This window comes from Equus quagga, chromosome 9 (genome assembly GCF_021613505.1).
Source record: "Equus quagga isolate Etosha38 chromosome 9, UCLA_HA_Equagga_1.0, whole genome shotgun sequence".
In the NCBI taxonomy this organism is placed as follows: Eukaryota; Metazoa; Chordata; class Mammalia; order Perissodactyla; family Equidae; genus Equus; species Equus quagga.
In genome coordinates, this window is record NC_060275.1 from 70,522,412 (window position 1) to 70,540,355 (window position 17,944).

A 17,944-nucleotide genomic window follows, 5' to 3' on the forward strand; every position below is an offset into this window, starting at 1 on the left:
CCCAGCAATTCCTCAGCGAGCAGCACTTTTCCAGGACTTCTCTGCACACGAGGAGCTGCTTCTGCTTTGGGTTTTTGCTGCTGGATATCCCTTTAAAACGTGTGTGGCCAAAGACCATAAAGCCAAGAAACTCACCAAGTGTCGGTCACTGTTTCTACTAAAATAAAGCGATAACTGCAGATAGTTTTATGGATCCCAGATCCACAGGACTCCGTGAAACAATGCACTCAGGCTCAGGATTAAAAGACACAAAAGAAAGCCTATTTTAAGCACCAAGGAGAAGTTACTTTCTAAGAATAAACAGTGCAGTTTCCTCCTGTGTGTGGAGAAATCGCAAAGATCATGAAATACCAAGATTGGAGGAGGCAAGGGAGGCAGCCCCAGCCAATTTCCTGCTCCTCTCTCCAGGGAATTTCATGAAAAAGAAGCTCTTTCTGTCCTGGAGAGCTATTTATTTGGCAATTAGTAAAACACAAAGGGGTCCTTTGAAAATTACGAGTGGCTGCCAGGGACATCTGGGTTCTGCTCCTAATCATCCATTAGCTCACACCTTGGGCTTTGACCCTTTTCCAACTGTCCCTGCCTGAAAACAAACACCTCCCAGAGAGTTTTTCCACTTAGAAATGTCATTTCTGGACCCAAGTTCTAAATATGAGTGAAGATTAGATAAGGAACCCACAACACTACTAGCACTTCTATGAATACAGACGGTTTAGATTCATTGTTCCTAGAAAAATCAAAATAACGTCAAGAGAGTCTACGCGTTCCACAATTTAAACCAAGAAGGATCCGGCCTGAGCCGTCCAGCCATGGAACCACGGTTAGCCCTCACATAGCAGACCCCATGATAGGAACTAGAGAGAAAAGGCAGGCGGGTTCACTCTGTGAGGGGCTCCCAGTCTAGCCGGGGTCCAGGGAACAGACTCGTGGACGACCCACAAACATCTATACTGTGTCCATCACTCTACTGGGCACCTTGTGGGAGAAAGAATAGTGAGTCACTTCTCCTAAAAGGCAACAAACCTAGTTCTGCAGATAAACGTCGTAATGTACCATCATATATGCTACCATCTCATTTGCCTCATTTCCTCCATCTTCAGGGTGGTACATCATAAAGTACTTCGAGAGTACCATAATTTATCATCATAATTTCCCCTATGATGTTTTGGCATTAACCAATAAGTAGTGCCACAGCAGATATTCCTATTACCATAAGATTGCACTTTCTGGGGCCAATCTTCATCATGAGATAAATAAAGAATACAGCTATAGTACATTCTTTCGTTCTAAACAGATTAACATTTATACAATTTTTTTCTTCAAATTATTTTTAAGACTCCATAAACATTTAGTTAAAAGTTTGAATTCAACCTTCATATAATTACTGAGCATTTAAAAGAAAATATTTCAAGGATATCAGAACACAGAGGGTATATTATAAACACCCACGTACACACCACATAAATGATATACATGAAACTGCCTGCAGAGCCCTCTCAAACCGCAGCTCTTTCATTCCCTCCGCTGATAAAGCTTACTAGCTTTACTGTAAATTTGCTTCCCATGCATGTTTTTATATTTTTACTGAAAATGCTCATCTTCAGAAAAAACATAATATCTTGTTTTGCATATTTTTAAATTTTACAGTGTAAATGTTAGCTTGGATCTGGAATTTCCATTTAGCTTTTACTCAGCACTATATTTTTGATAAGTATACTTATTGATAACGTACTCTACTTCATTCATTCTACCTGGTGTACAGCATTTCATTGTATGACTATGTCACGATTTATTCAAGGGATGTACAGATTTTGACAAGTAGCTGAGAGGAGGGGGAGAGAGACAGAGGTTCCAAGGAGAGAGAGAGGGGGAAAGTGCCAGAAGTATCTGGGATCAAGAGCCTTGGCAAATGGCTATTCTGTGAAAGGTAGAAGAGAACTAGCTAAAACCCAGCTATACATGGAGCAGAGTAGAGATGGAATCTGGAGACTTGAAGTTGGTAAAGGGCTGGAAAAGCCTCTGGAAAAATTGATCTGGGGTCCCTTGGCTATCTAGTAACATCTTGCCCAGACAGCAGCTCCCTTGACTTCTCTCTCCTCTGTTGCCCTTTGCACCATAAAAGAAAAAAAAAAAAAAAAAAAAAAAAAAAAAAAGCACAATCATTGCCTTTGCAACCTTTTAAAACATATGAAATAACCCAGACTTCAAGTTAGTTCTTGAGAAAATGATCATAAATTCAAATCAGTGGGGATCTGAATTACTTTTTTCTAGACAGAATAGTTTGCTTTTTTATACTTTTAATTAGTAATAAAAGTAAAAGCCTATTTTCTGTGTTCTTTTGTGAAAGCTTTAACTTTTATATATGCATATATAAAATATAAATATGTGTTTCTATCATATGACTTCAATCATAAAAATTATCTTTAAGCTTATTTAAAACAATACTAATTTTTTAAAAAAATCTGATAAATCCATAAGTGTCTGAATGATGAAAATATATTTTAAAAATATCATCCTTCAAGGGGCTGGCCCCGTGGCTGAGTGGGTAAGTTCGCGCGCTCCGCTGCAGGCGGCCCAGTGTTTCGTTGGTTCGAGTCCTGGGCGCGGACATGGCACTGCTCATTAAACCACGCTGAGGCAGCGTCCCGCATGCCACAACTAGAAGGACCCACAACAAAGAAGATACAACTATGTACTGGGGGGCTTTGGGGAGAAAAAGGAAAAAATAAAATCTTTAAAAAAAAAATATCATCCTTCAAGGCATACAAATTAGAAGCGGCAGATGTAACAAAATCAGGTGCCTTCTTCCAAAAGCACAGCCTTTCTCAAGGTACACACCATCTGACAAGTTCAATCACGTCTCTGTGTAACCATAAACAATGAGCAGTACATCACACTGGGCAGTTGCTCACTGTTAATGTGGAAAGAAGACAACAGAACAGCTGGATCAGATCCTCAGCCTTTCTGGGAGGAGGTACTGACAGGTCTGAAAGCACTGATGCAATAGATAAACTGAGGAAGTGTTAACAGGTTCAACAATCAGGTACTGTTATGTTGGCTGGTACCAAAACCCAATAAAGACATACTCGTACCCTTCTTCATTAGATTTGTATGAAAACCACTCTAGGATTTATTTTTAAAAGCATTTTCTTTTGCTCAAAGTCATAAAAGAACCTTGCATGAAGAGAGTAATTACTGGCATTCTGTATGGTGGTCACTGAAAGTGCTGAGTGGCGTTGAGCCCCAGAACATCTATATCACGCATCATTAATTCTTTGCGGAATATTTGTATTCAATAGAAAATACAAAATAGCACGTTGATTTTTGGTTTGCTTCACTTGGAAGTATTAAGTTTCTCAGAATGCATTTAAGAAAAAAGGTAGACTTATGTTGACATATATATTATGCTTTATTCCCATCATCTGATTGATAGACCTATTGATTTTTATTAGGGAGGACATTTTCAATGGCTTAAATGTAATTCTTTCTCTTATTAAGTATTCAAAGCATGGACTCCAAACTTATGCCATCTTCCTTTTTTTTCATTAAAGATTCCATGCTTCCAAGTAGAGATATTTAAATATTTTCTTTATATTTCCCCATCAACTCATGGCTATCAGCTAACATTAAGAGAACTGAGAATTACACAAGTGCAAAAGGAAATATAGCCTTTAAACAGATATGGGGAATCTAATTTGCTAATTAACATTACCTTAATAATAATTTATAGGAAACACACCAACTCAGAAACAGGGGGAAAAGAGTGCAATCTATTATAAAAGCTAAAAGAAAGATTTGACTGAAGTTCTCAAGTTTTCAAGTAAAATATAAAAGACAAACTTAGGATGCTTTCACCATTAAATAAAAGTATGAGGGAAAAGAGATTTTTTTCCTATAAAGATACTTCATGTCCTGTTATTTCTGTTTTTCTTGTTTCTTATTTCTCATCCTGATGGGAAATGTCAAGAAGTTTGGACGTTCCCCAGTCTAGGTGAAAGAGTCTACTAATGATGCAGAAGAAGGGAAGTTTCTGATTCTAAGGGCATTTCCTATGGCAAACTATTAGGCCATTAACCTCTAGTCAAAGGAGATCTAAGCCGGGAGCTAGTGAAAATCTATCCAGGCACGTTCTCCAAGAATAATAATCCAGTGTCCTCCTGGCAGCCTAAATTTATAAAAAAGGAGGAACCAAAAAGGACAGTAATGAAATGCTCATGGTGGATGAAGTTTTGGTTCCTAGATAAAAAAGCTGAAATTTTCCAAAATTTAGTCAACAGAATGAATTCTATCTTTCAACAGTCACCATATACATTTCTAATTCTCCGAGTTGACACTTGTATAAATTTACCTTAAATATTCTAACATTTTTAAAAGAGGACATTGCCCCATCTATTAAGTTCTTCAACATAAATTAGATATCAAATCCAAATATTTCCACACCAGCCCTCGCATAGTACTAGTTGATAATAAATCTACCATAAAGTTAGTGGAATATTAAAGGCAATTTCATTCTGCAACTTGCTAATGGAAAAAACTATGATTTATTAGCCTTAAAAATAAAACGTTGAAACACACTATAAAGAAATCAAGTCAAGGTTCATAAATCTACTATTTCTATACAAGAGCATTACACGAATCAGTTCAGTAAGATCCAGATGTAACAGTAGAAAGTTTAGCTGACTCAAAGTCTTTATCAATTCAAATGCAAAAGTATATCATTTACTCTGCATAAAAACTACAGTACAAAGAACAATCATAGATTTCCTGATCATATAGAAGAGCACTAATTCTTGATTCAGATCAATTTATACTATGTGCAAAGCAAATAACGTTTTTGCTTGATTACATAATAGATTTTTTAAATTTAAGATTCTCTCAGGAATAAATATTCATTTTGGTTTACAATGCCCATAAGGAACAAACTCTGGAAAATTTCTGCAAGTTTTCTTGAAATCATTAATATTTGAAATTTATAAATAAACACAAAGTTTTTTGTTTTCTTAATTCATTTGTTTATCATTAATTTTCCATTTACCACTGAAAATCTATCAAGTCAGAGAATAATCACATTACCAACTGTACCAAATAAAATAAAATAAGGAAACAAAATTATGCTACTTACAAACTTCCTCTTCTGGGGAGACTCAGCTCCTTCTGCAAAAGAAAAAAACAAAACAAAACATATGTATGAGATGCTACATTACCCTTGGACTGCTAGGACACTGAATGGATGACATAAAACGTACCATCCTTCATGATGCTTGATTTGGCATTTTCTATACTGAAAAGATTTTAGTGTCATAATTTTATGTTGGATCCCTTCTTACACTGTTCTCTTTATACACTGTGTTTAAGGTACGAACACAGTTTATCTAAATTCAAGAGCAGAAAAGACATTAATCCTCCCAAAGCAATGACAGTAAAATACTGAGTTGAGTTCACAGACCTATGACTGAACATAAGGAAAATCTGAGGAACCAAAGGACTTATCCAAAGAGGAAACAGATATAAAGAGGAGGAGAAATTTTGCAGGATTATAATTACATGCAAAGTGAAATGAAAAGGGCAGTTAAATCAATCTATTCGCCCCCAACAGAAATAAAGTGATGCAAAACATTGTACATACCTAAGATTACACTTTATTAAAAAAAAAAAAAAAAAAGCAAAAGGTTTCCTTCTGGTATTGTTTCTTAAATGTGATTTAGGATATTTAAAAGTAGGTTAGTGAACTTCTAAAAAGACAAACAGTAACAATTAACAGAGTGCTTTATAGTTTTACAAGGGTGCTCTTACACTTATCCCAAATTAAGATCATTATCTACCTAACTATAGAGAGGCTGTAGAAAATTTATAAAAAAACAACAACCAAGCAAACAAGCCAACAAATCAAACAAAGAAAAAAGGATACAGAAATATCTCCACCCCGTAATGTAGCTTTCAGAAGTCCAGGTACTCAAGAATGATTACTTGATGACGATAATTATAGAATAGGAAGCAATGAGTCATCTGGCTATTTCAACTCAAAAAGAGTGCACTATAAATTTGAAAGACTGGAGTAAATTTGGTTTTTCATTCCCACAATTATCTTTCTTTCTTTCCTTCTCAGAGCTTGAGCATTATCTTTTGAAAGGTGTTTCCCCCTCTGCTTCGAACTCACCTTTCCTGTTCCCAATTTTTATTGGATCCTTAAAGGTTTGTAATGGACAATGGCCTCAGACCTTACTTCTAAAAAGTGCAATTTACTCCAACACAGCTTACAGAAAATGGCCTTGAGAGCAGCAGACTGCAGGGGAGGATGCTGCTTTAAATACAATATGCCTTACTTATTAACTGGCAGATATATTTTGATACAGAGTTACAATAACCATATCACAGTTTAATTGCAAGAAGAAACAATCAACAATTTTAGGAACAGAGTATCTTCTTCCTTCTCTCAATAGCTAATATTTTCTTTTCAAGGGCTGCAGGGTTCAGTGGTGAAACGCTTTCATTATTTTTGTTTGTTTCATTTTTCTCTTTAATCTTGGTTAGCCCCAAGAAATTATAGTGTTTGCTGAACTTGGCTCCCTGATTCTGAGATATAAATATACTTTCATTTACTAAAGCCCCTAATGACAAGAGGAAAGTCTTTGACCAAGACAGTTTTCCTTGGGAACTGACATGTAAATAGAAAAACAATAAGTAATATTCTGTATGTGTATCTTTGGTTATGACAAGCACTGAGAAATTAGTTCTGTAGTCAGCTTTAAAAAAACAAAAGAAAAAAGAGAACTCCCTAGAAGTAATTGTTCACCAGATTGTTTTTTAGAAGAGAATTACTGAGACCCACTGCATAGCAAAGGGCCTGGAGCTCAGACAAGTAAACTCTGCTCTGTCCAGTACATTAATCTGACAGCAGCATAAAAAGAAAAGGAGGGCACCTCAAGTATTATCATTAATAACAGAAAAAAAAATAAGCTAGATGCTATTTCAGCTCTACATGCAAATAGATCACTCCGAAGATATACAAGAGAAAGGGCCAAATGAATGATCCCAAATAGTTCAATCAATCATATTCCACCAAATGACCTGACCATAAGCTGGTTGCCTTGCTCTGGGAAAAAACTGCTGAAACAGCAAGATAAGGGATAAAAACCAGCTCTGTTTTTAATCAGAAGTCTTTCCAATAGGTCTAGAATTATGAGTTCTAAACAAGAAGAAAGGTTACGGTGGGTAACCAGCACGGCTGCTCCACGGGACGACAGCCGAGCTTCCAAGACGAGGAGCAGAGGACATTTAATAGGCCACTGTCAACTGACCTGGAGCTCCCACACTAACCAAGCTGAAGGAGCTAATCCACCTGACGGCTTGAATGTCAGGCTCGGGACTGGAAACTCAATTTGGTAGCAAATTGGAATCAGATGTGATGGTAATAAAGTGAGAGAAATGAATGTGCTGTGGCCAAGACCTTGTGAACAGTAGCTGCAAAAGGCTGCAAATACAGGAGGGCTCAGCCACTTGCAGGCTGAGTAAGGGGTGGCTGCTGCCCTAATGCGTGTGGCCCCCACGCTGATCCAGCTGCACCAGTCAGACGTAAATGACCAGCATCACAGCCTTTACTGCCCGGCCCCTGTGGTGCTTGGTGTGTGTGTGGTACTTTTATTAACAACAGGAAGAGGTCACTAACACACACTTAGATAATTAGAAGAGACATGTGGTATTAGTCCAAGTCCTAAACTAAAGCTTGTGCTTAGTCTCTTTGGAACATGTGTTAAAAATTTAGCGTCAGGTAAGAATTAGAGGAGGAAAGAAGAGGGGGAGAAAGAGAAAAAAGGGCAAGAAGCGCCAGTCTGAACTAAACAGTATATAATTATTAATCATCACAGGATTAAAGAAACTCATGTCATATTTAAGAATATCAACTTTTAAAATTATTTTCATTGATATTTATTTCTCAATGACTTTAATGTTTATTAGAATTGCTATATATCATTACTTGCTTGATATTATGATCTCCTTTGCCCTTTCTAAAAGTGCTAACTAGCAAATATGTACATTGAAAATAAAGGAGAAGGAAAGTTAATCTTGCTTGAGAACCCTGCTATTTTCTTGTCATCTCTTGAGAATCCTGAAGACACCTGAGGGTTCCTCAAATCCAGGAAGAGATTCTTGGAGAGTCCAGAAGAAAAGAGGGCCAAAACAAATGATTCTGCCCCTTTCCCCTGGCCAACCTCAGCCCCAAAAGGAGAAAATAACTTGTTTCATTCACAAAGGCAATAGAGAAAATTGCAATGCTTAATATGTACAAGCAATTTCCACATGGTAATTAAAAAATATATATACCGTTTAGTAAGTATTTAATAGTTATACATACACAAGCAAAATATGGCTACACATGCCATACGTGTTTAGGGAATCTTTGAACTATTCTTCTTAACCGAGTCAGTTTATGATTTAAAAGAGAAAGGAGACTTACATATATTACAAATTCTTCCAAGAGGTGGAGCTTAATTCTCTTCCCCTTGAGAGTGGGCTGGATTTAGTGACTCACTTCCAAAAACAGAGTAGGGAAAGGGAAAAATAGCAACTTTTCAACGGAGAAACTTGACAGACAAGCGATCAAGGTTAACAGCACCAGTGATAAATCACCTTGACAGCATGTGCCCCTGAGATGATGCGATGAGAAGGGACTTCACCTCTGTGGTATTACCCCTAAAAATCTTTAACTCCAGCCTAATCCAGAAAAAACGTCAGGCAAACCCAAATTGAGGGCCATTCTACAAAACATCTGAGCAGTACTCTTCAACACTGTCAGAGGTGTGAAAAACAGGGAACAATTGAGAAACTGTCACAGATCAGAGGAGACTAAGGAGCAATAATGACTAAATGCAGTGAAGGATCCTGGACTGGATTCTGGATCATAGAAAGGACAATAGTAGAAAACCTGGTGATATCCTAACAAAGTTTGCAGCTTAGTTAGGAGTAATGTATTCATGGTAATTTCACAGTTTTGACAAAGGTATTAAGGTTATATAAGATGTTAACATTAGGGGAAACTAGTGGAAGGGTATACAGAAATTTTCTGAACTGTCTCACAACTTCTCTATAAGTCTAAAATTATTTCAAAAAAATTTTTAAATTTCTTTCTCTCAAAAGAGAAGAGAGGAAGGAAGGCTGGGGGTGGGGGTGTAAGATAGAAAACAGAAAGGATGAACAAATAAGTATCTAAATATTCGAAGCTGATTTTAAGGCAATATTTAACCCCAATTTTTTAGGAGGTTATAGAAATAGTCTAAGCGAGAGAAGACTGTGGCTAGCACCATCAGTGCAGATGGTGAGAAGCAGTCAGATTTGAGACAGGTTTTTACAGAATTTATGAAAGAACCAGATGTGGAATGTGAAACAGAAAGCAAGGAGGAATCAAAAGTTTTTGGCCTGAGCGAATGGAGTTTGAGGGAAGAACAGTTCTGTTTGGATACGTTACATCCAAGATGTCTATAAGAATTCGAAATAGAAATTTCCAAACAGGTGGTTGGACGTATGAACCTGGGTTCAGGAGAGAGGTCGGGGCTGGAAATAAACTACGGAATCATTACCATACAAGACGCTATGTAAAATCAGGGCTGGACAAGATAGGAGAAGAGAGAACAGACAGGAAAAGGATAAGAGGCACAGTTTACACAGGGCCACGAGTGCGTCCACATTTAAAATCTACAAACGGGGAGAATTTTGATGCACATTGGTAAATGCGTTGTACTGCGCAGCAGCTGGGGTTCTTAAAAACAACAAAAACTGAATAAGGCTAGGAAGTAAAAAAATCTACCAGCTCTCATACAGGTGACAGGACAAGTGACAGGTGACACAGACAAGGTCAGAAAATGGGCAGGAACCAAGAAATTAAACCCCAGAGAAGATGGCCACACCAGGAAACAGCCCAATTTGGACACCCCTGCAGGTGAACATTCCACTCGAGCTCAGAGCCCAGGAAGGAGCTCTGAACTGTCCCTCATCACTCCTGGCAGGCTCCCATTCCCTGTGGCTGTCGGCATGGTCACACCTGGGTCTCTGCCTCAGCTGCCTAGGGAGCAGGAAAAAGGAATACTGGCTCCCTCCTCAATCACGGTGGGAAGTGGGGCCAAGTCTACCAAGATTCATACTCTGGGAGGTCCTCCAGAAAAAGAAAGAGGACCTGGAAGTTCCAGAACTTGCACTCCCTCCAAAAACAACAACAACAAAAAACAACCCACCCCCAACCCTCCCACAAATAGAACGGCTATGTCCAGGATACATCCTTCCCCCACTACCTTCTAGAAGCCTTAGATCTAAAGTTCATGTATTTTCCCATTATCATCATTCCTTAAGTAGTCATTGGTGGCCTCGCCCCATCGTGGAGGGTTACTACAACCATTCTGCACTGACAGATGAACTATTAATCCAGGGAGAGACCGCAAAGGGCCGAGACGTGCAAGGCAGTGTATCAGGCACTGTCAGGGACACACAAGGAAACAGAATAAAACATATTTAAAAGCTGGTTGGGGAAACACACACAAAACAAAAGAGATGTCACCAGGTGTAAGACTATACAGCATAACTTGAATGTGTAAATGCTAACAGGGGAGAGAAAATAAAAGGGGTTGAGATAATTCAGCTCAAGCAGTGGTTCTGAATGCAGCCTGGCTACACGTTAATGTCACCCAGGGAACTTTCCGAAATAGCACCACCTGAACCCCAGCCCTGGAGACCTACAGAGAGGGTTGTTTGTACACATTGTTTAGCCGAGGTTGGGACTTTTAAGTCCCTTTAAGGACTCTTAGTTTGCATAAACCGTTTGCCTTTGGATTTTTTTTCTTTATGAAATACCTCTTCTAGCTGTCACTATAGTAGCGGAGTTTTAGGTTTTCAGTTCTTTCTTTATTTCTTTCTTTTTTTTAGGAAGAGTAGCCCTGAGCTAACTACAACCAATCCTCCTCTTTTTTTTGCTGAGGAAGACTGGCCCTGAGCTAACATCCATGCCCATCTTCCTCCACTTTATATGTGGGACGCCTACCACAGCATGGCGTTTGCCAAGCGGTGCCATGTCCGCACCTGGGATCTGAACTGGCGAACCCCGGACTGCAGAGAAGCAGAACGTGAGAACTTAACTGCTGCACCACCAGGCCAGCCCAGGTTTTCAGTTATTTCCTTTGCAAGAGGGAAGTATTGTAGGACAAAAAAAGGTACCCCAAATGGAACCCTCCCTAGCTGATAAGAGTGTAAAATTAGCTAGCGGTCTAGGCTCATCTGGGGATTAGTTCTCTTAAAGAAATGCTTTCGGCCCCATTTTTCTGGCCTCCATTTCAGAGAGGCACTTGTGAAGACAGAAGCAGAGGACAGCAAAGTTCATGCCACAGAACCAGAGCTTACAGAAGGCTTGAGTCTGAATCAGAGCAGCAGGCAAAACCAGCCCATGTTCAAACAACCCTTGAAAAATCCAGTGAACTGCCCCATTGACTACATGGTTTTCTGTATATAAACCTGTACCATAAAGCTGGAAGGCAGGGGGTAGACCTCTACAGATATGCTTGGACATTCAAACCATTCAATCTGTAAAACACCACTAATATCCCTTAGCAGGAGTGTGAGATGGGTGGAGAATCCTAAAGGATCTCTCCTTTCTTGTAGGTTTTATTTCATGCTATTTTTATATCTATAACCAGAATGCACTATAATGTATTTATTTGTGGTAGTAAAGTTCAACAAAGTAAACCACAAAAGGTACACACAAAACACTTGCTGGGTAAAAATGTTTACTTGATCAAAAGCACATACTCACTTTCTTTGAAAAATAGAAGAAAACAGTTACCATCTTCCTTGCTTTCCAGGTTGGGTTTTTTTGGTCTTGAACCCAAATAAATAGCTTTCATCCTCAAGACTCGGCATTAGTTTCACAGGAGCTTTTCATAGACAAAGTTTCTCAGTCACAATATGAGTGTCTGCCTCTTTTGGCCTTCTAAGATCTTATTAAAAACTGAGTCTATGAATTTCATGATGAAATCACCTGGCTGTCTGGCAGGATATTCATCTTCCTGTGGAAAGCCCAGAGGAGACAAGCAATTGCCCAGGGTCACAAAGCCAAGAGATGGCGGAAGCAAAGTCTGAACCTGTGTCATCCAGTTCCAATGTTTTCCGCTACCCTCCACTGTGAAAATACCAGCGATGGGACAGAGAGGTGACGTGAGCGACTGAGAGAGGGAATTTGAATGAATACACAAGCAGAGAGGGTTGGCATGAACAATAAAAAAAAGAGGGCAGTCTTTGCTCTCAAGAGGAAGACAAGCAGTGTACAGTGAAAACAGGTACCTGTTAAAGAAGAGCCAAGAAAAACTGAAGCAATTCACTTGGGGTTCTGTAATTTCGGAAACAGGAGAAGGCAAAATCTTCTGTCTGCCAAGAGTGAGGGCAAGGGGCATGTGTGGGGATTAAAGCAAGTGAAATGGGGCTCTTTTATTCAATCACATGCTTTTTAGTAAAGTCTGATGTGGCAGGTGCTGTGCCAGGCACTGGGGATAAAGGACTTCACTTGCTGTAAAATATAGTGTGGAAGGTCCTGGAATAGGGGTCTTTTCAAAGTATGCAATAGCACCAATGGGGGGGGGGGTGATCAGTTTTCTTTGAGGAGGGTCAGGACTGTTTCTTGCCCAACAATGCTCCCTATTATTTAGGACACAAAATCTGGTGGAACTGACACTATTCTCAACCTCAAGGCTTAGCTTAGGTCAAGTGAAGCTAATGACAAAGTTTATTGCCTCTGCCAAAGTAACTGGTTCCAAGATGGCAGATGATTCAATCTGGAAAAACAAGATGCAAAACAATGTTTGCTCTGGGCTCCTGGGAAAGAACTCCCTCCTTTTCTGAGAGAGCTGGCAGGAAAGAAGGAGCATTAACCTGGGGAAGCTAATGGTGGCCACAGGGTAGACACCGAAAGTGCCAGAGAAGAAAGATAGCTAGAAACTGGGTCTTGGGTGATGTCTTCAAAACAATGGGTTGGAAGCTTGCCTATACCTGGATTTCTCAGTTATATGAGCCAATCGAGTCCCTTTATTGTTTAAACCAGTTGAACTTGTGTTTTCTGTTCCCTGCGATTCAAATATTCCCAAGTGACACAATACTTGAGCCTTTTCTCTGGCAGCGTCTGGGAGTTGGCCAAGCAGTCTCAGGGGTGGGCGAGGAAACGGGCATTCCAGAGAGGGAACAGATGTAGCAAGACAGGGTGGAGTGAAACAGTCCACAGCTCTTAGTAAACTTGGAATGGCTGGAACAGAGGTGGAAAGAAAAACCCAACAGGACATGAGAATGGAGGCAGCGATAGGACCAAACCAGAGGAGGTTTCTGGAAGAGTCTGCATTTATCCTATAGGCAATGCGGGAGCTCATGGAACATTTTAAATAGGAGAATGAGATGGTCAAGTCTACATGCTAAAAAAGATCACTCTGGCATCAGGGTGTCAAAGAGTAAATGGGAAGGAATCAGGAAGCTTATTCAGCTGTCCAGGAAGCAAGAAAGGGAGGGCGGGGCGGGGACAGATTCAAGAGAGACAGGTGTGTACAGGATCTACAGGAGCTGAGAAGAAATACCTAACTTCTGGGAAGCTTTAAACCTTAGGAGCTAAGGGCAAGGTGCCATTTCAGAGATTAGGAAAAAGGGCTGGCCAAAAGCCCGGAGGGCCTTTCAGCAGTTAAATCATGGAAACCTGAACATGGAGGAGGGGACAGCAGAACCTCTTCAGCTAGACCAGGGGTCCCTGAGGGGCAGGAACAGGAGATAAGTTGCAAAGTAAGACAAGAGCAAAGGTCACAGCCCAGGTCTTTCTTGCATGAAAATTAAAATCCCTTTTCCAAGTTAAAATTTTTACATAAATGGTGGGAACTGCTTTTCTTTACTAAGCTCACCTGCCTCCATTCACTTAATGGCAGCATCTAACATTTCCGGTGTGGTGACATACATTACTTTATTGAATCTTCATTATTGTTTCCATTTTACACAACTGAGGCACAAACAGGTTGTGCAGCTCACACAAGGTCACGGGGTTGGTAAATGGCTTAGCTTGTCTCTGAATCCACAACAGCCTGAGTGCAGAGCAGTACAATTATGTTTCATCACTAAGTAAGACCTGGTACATTTGCATCATGGACCTCCTTCGTGAAGGCCATCAAGCTGCTTTCACAGTTGACACACTGGCAATCACTCTTAGAAAGGAGTGATACAACACGGGTCTTTGAGCTCTTTCTAAGCAAATTTCACACTCAAATTATTTTTATAGACTCTGATATTATTTGAAGCAAAGCTTTGCAAACACATTACTTTTAACACAGACCTTTTAAGGCAGAAAAGCGTAACAAGTCAAATAATCAGCTAACCCCAAGTAAATGAGCAAATGTAACAAACTTCCTTTCCAGCCAATTACGATGGTTTTTGATGCTTCCTAACATGTTACACCCTTGATGTCAAAAAATCAAGCTTGGGAATCAGATGTTTGTATATATACCGCCTTCCAATTCAGTATTATAGAAGAGAAACCTGCCTCCTCAGTCAACGTTTCCACACTTCTCTGTGGGGTTTGCTGAGTAATAACTAGTACTTCTAGTAATAACATCTCCAGTTTATTGAGCGTTTACTATATACTAAAGGAAGTGCCTTTATTTCCTCAAGGATAATAGCTTCCAGCCCACAGTCCCATTGTATTTTACGTGCTCATTTTGTTCTCAAAGAACAAAAAACTGGCTCTTTCAAGCAAAAGTGTGTCATTTTAGAAATTAAGGAAACTTGTTTTGCTCAAATCAGAGGAGCCACAGTTCTTCACAACAAAAGAAGCTAAACAAGAAAATATATATCAGATCAACCAAACTTTACACCAAGAAAAACCCCCTGCTTATTCAAGCCGTTTGTATACTTCATAGTGATTAAATGAACAAGATTCAGGTATATCTTATATTCTAACACAAGTCAATGCTAGAAAGCGTCCTCGAAAAACGTCCTTAACTCTTCTAAGATTCAGTTTCCTAAATTATAAAATGAGAATATTACAGTTTGTCACCAGGTGTTGAGAAGATTACGAGAACACACGTCCTGCATTCAGCACTGTTCCTCGCCACGAGGGCACCCGACATGTCAGCCCTCCCTACTGATGCGCACTACTCCCATTAGACAGGCGCCCAGGGCACAAGGGAAGAGCTCTGAGAGAGAGAAATGGGTAACACGGAAGAGCTGGTGTGCAGCCATGCCCTCCCATCTCCCCGCCCCCCAGATGTAGGACCTGGCACAGTTCTGGAAGACAACTGGAAGATTCAAAGTCAACAGGCTTATGTGAAATCACACACCCTGCTACTAATGATCAGGACAACTCCTTTAGCAGAAAGAGAGCAAACACAAAGGCTAGATATTTAGAATTTTAATTGCCTTTAAGACAGTACACATTTGGAGGGCCATCAGGACTATAAAATTAAGGTCAGCCTGGACAAGTTTTGTGATTTTCTTTTCTCCCTTAGAAGAGACTTATGAAGGCTCTTGATAAATACCCGTATCAGCCCTGCCACTTAACTACGTTTCTTGTTCCCTGGGAAAGCCTGTGACCTACAGCGAGCTGAGATAAAAAGGCAACACTGCACAGCTGTGCCCCACAAGGCTTCACAATTTTTTTCAGTTCTTCCATCCATTACCAGCAAATTACAGTGAATTCAAAATATTGATCTGCACACCCCTATATGGGAAGAAAGTTACCATCGACTTTTATTGCTTATTGTTGGGTACGATTCTCTGGAATCGATAAGAGCTACAATGTTCATAAGCTTCTAAAAAGCTAGTTAATATAGTGGATATGAGACACCTCTTAGGATCACTATAAATCTATAGGATTCTTCAACAGAACAGCAGCAAACATCTTCAATGTTCAAAAGCCTTACTTGATTTTAGAATCTTCTCATTACCCAGGAAAATGCCTTGGGAAACAAGTCTGCTTCAATGACTGGCAATAAAAATTAAGCAACTAGAAAGACCCCTGCTTAACAGATTTTCACTTTTACCTTTTGGTTCTCTTGCATTCTGCACACTGACATCACTGCCCACCGAAATCCATCATTAAGAGATGCGATCATTTTAAAAAAAAATATATCTTAGCCCAGATTTAAGGTGAGTTTTCTTCACAGTGGTTTCTAGGTTCCATCAAAAGAGCCAGTTTGCCCATAAACAACATTTCAAACGCCCTTAAAGAATCAATATCCTTTTATGAACCAATTTTTAAAAATCAGATAATAATTTGAAGTTTCCATTAAAATTACAGACAACCTTAATACAAAAAGAAAAGGGCTTTTCGTAGAACCAGGGAACAGAACTGGATGAGACTATTTGACCAGTGATAGTGAATTTATTCAGCTGAGATTAATCATTTTTATTCACTAAGGACACCTCGCTCGTAGTTTATCTAGCAATCATTCTTCTGAAAGCCCACTTTAGTGTAGAAATTTACTGGCAAATCAGCTCAAGGGAGCTCTCGAAGTGCTATATGAAGCTAATACCCATAGTCTGCTTTCTTCTGACCACTCTTCTCCATCTAAATGCAAAAGACAACACTTAAAATGTACATATAAAACATATGAGGGCGATGGACGATTAATGATGCACATATTCAAATAATCAATAATGTGACTTAAGCCTTTAATGGTACTGAAATTTATTGCAAAGAGGTCACAGAATAAAACAAACAATCGGCTTGTAGAGGATATATTTTACTTAGTAAGTAACAGGTCCTATTTGTTAAAGGGTATGCTATCCATCAGTTTTTGAAGTATTTTCTCCAACATGCTATTTCATATAACATCAACTAGAAGTATGCTGGAATTGGGAATCCAAAGACTGAAGAACCAGGTTACGTGGGATTCCCTGTTTCCCACTTCCCACCTTCCCCTCCATCCGCACTATGAAAACTGGTGTTGCTGCGGCTGTTGTCACAGGGCTAGAAAGCAGCCTTGGTCTAGTAAGGGCCAGGCTCTGTGCTACACATTTGCTCCCAAAGGATTTCTTTTAAGCCTTACCCCTAGCCTGCAATTACACGAAGGCTTTCCACCACTCCCCTCAACCACCTTTTTATTAAGAAATAATTGACATACATCACTATATAAGTTTAAGGCACCACTATTTCCTCTGATGGGAAAATTAAATCTTGAAAAACTTACATTGTGATTTGCCCGAGGTCAGAGCCCTCATGCTAAGAACAGCAGAGCAAAGAGAAAAGCGGCCTGGACGACACTGTTTCCCATGCTGCACCAGCCCTGGACACTCAACCAAGAAACACTTTTATTTGAGAAATAACAAATCTTGATTTATTTATTTATTAACAAAGCCTCTATTAGTTGAGTTTCCTGCTATTTGCAGCTAAATACATTCCTGATACTCTCCAAAAATAGTACTGAACTTCGCAAGTCAGCTTTGGACCAGTGTATCCAAAGGCACACCAGGTGTCAAGAGGGCCCTGGCACCAGCAACTCCAAGCATTAGCAGGCTGGTGCTTGTTACCCAAAGAAACTGACCAAATGTTCCTGAAATCATGATTGGGTTCCATGAGAAATAAAAGCCTTGGAAATACTGATTACAGATCTGTCGATGTGGTTCCTTTTTCCAAAATAGATTTGGGAAGGCTGCACAGTGTATGTTAATGACTTTGAAGTTAACCAAAGAGACTCCAAACTCTATGGCATCAAATTTGTGACAGTTAATTAGCAGAAAATATTACAGGGCGGTGAAGCTTTTGCCTTTTTTTTTTTTTTTTAATGCATCAAAAGCAATAACAGCTCTGGGGTTTTAATTGCTTCTTCCCAAAGACTGAATTCTGCTCTCACTGGCGAAGACAGAATCCATCCCTCAGTCAAAATGATCCCTTGTGAAGTTTTGGATCACAAGGACTACAACAAGGGTAGACATTTAAATTTGAGAC

The 17,944-nt window shown here is 39.5% G+C and overlaps 1 protein-coding gene across 8 annotated transcripts in view; it reads right to left on the reverse strand.

Moving 5' to 3' along the window:
* Window positions 1-17,944, reverse strand: part of MAST4 (microtubule associated serine/threonine kinase family member 4) — a 574,884-nt gene that overhangs the window by 267,360 nt on the left and 289,580 nt on the right. For all 8 annotated transcript variants that reach the window (XM_046672111.1, XM_046672109.1, XM_046672105.1 and 5 more), the window contains one exon: window positions 5,123-5,154. In XM_046672111.1, the coding sequence (XP_046528067.1) occupies window positions 5,123-5,154 (32 nt within the window). The remainder of the gene's footprint in view (window positions 1-5,122; window positions 5,155-17,944) is intronic.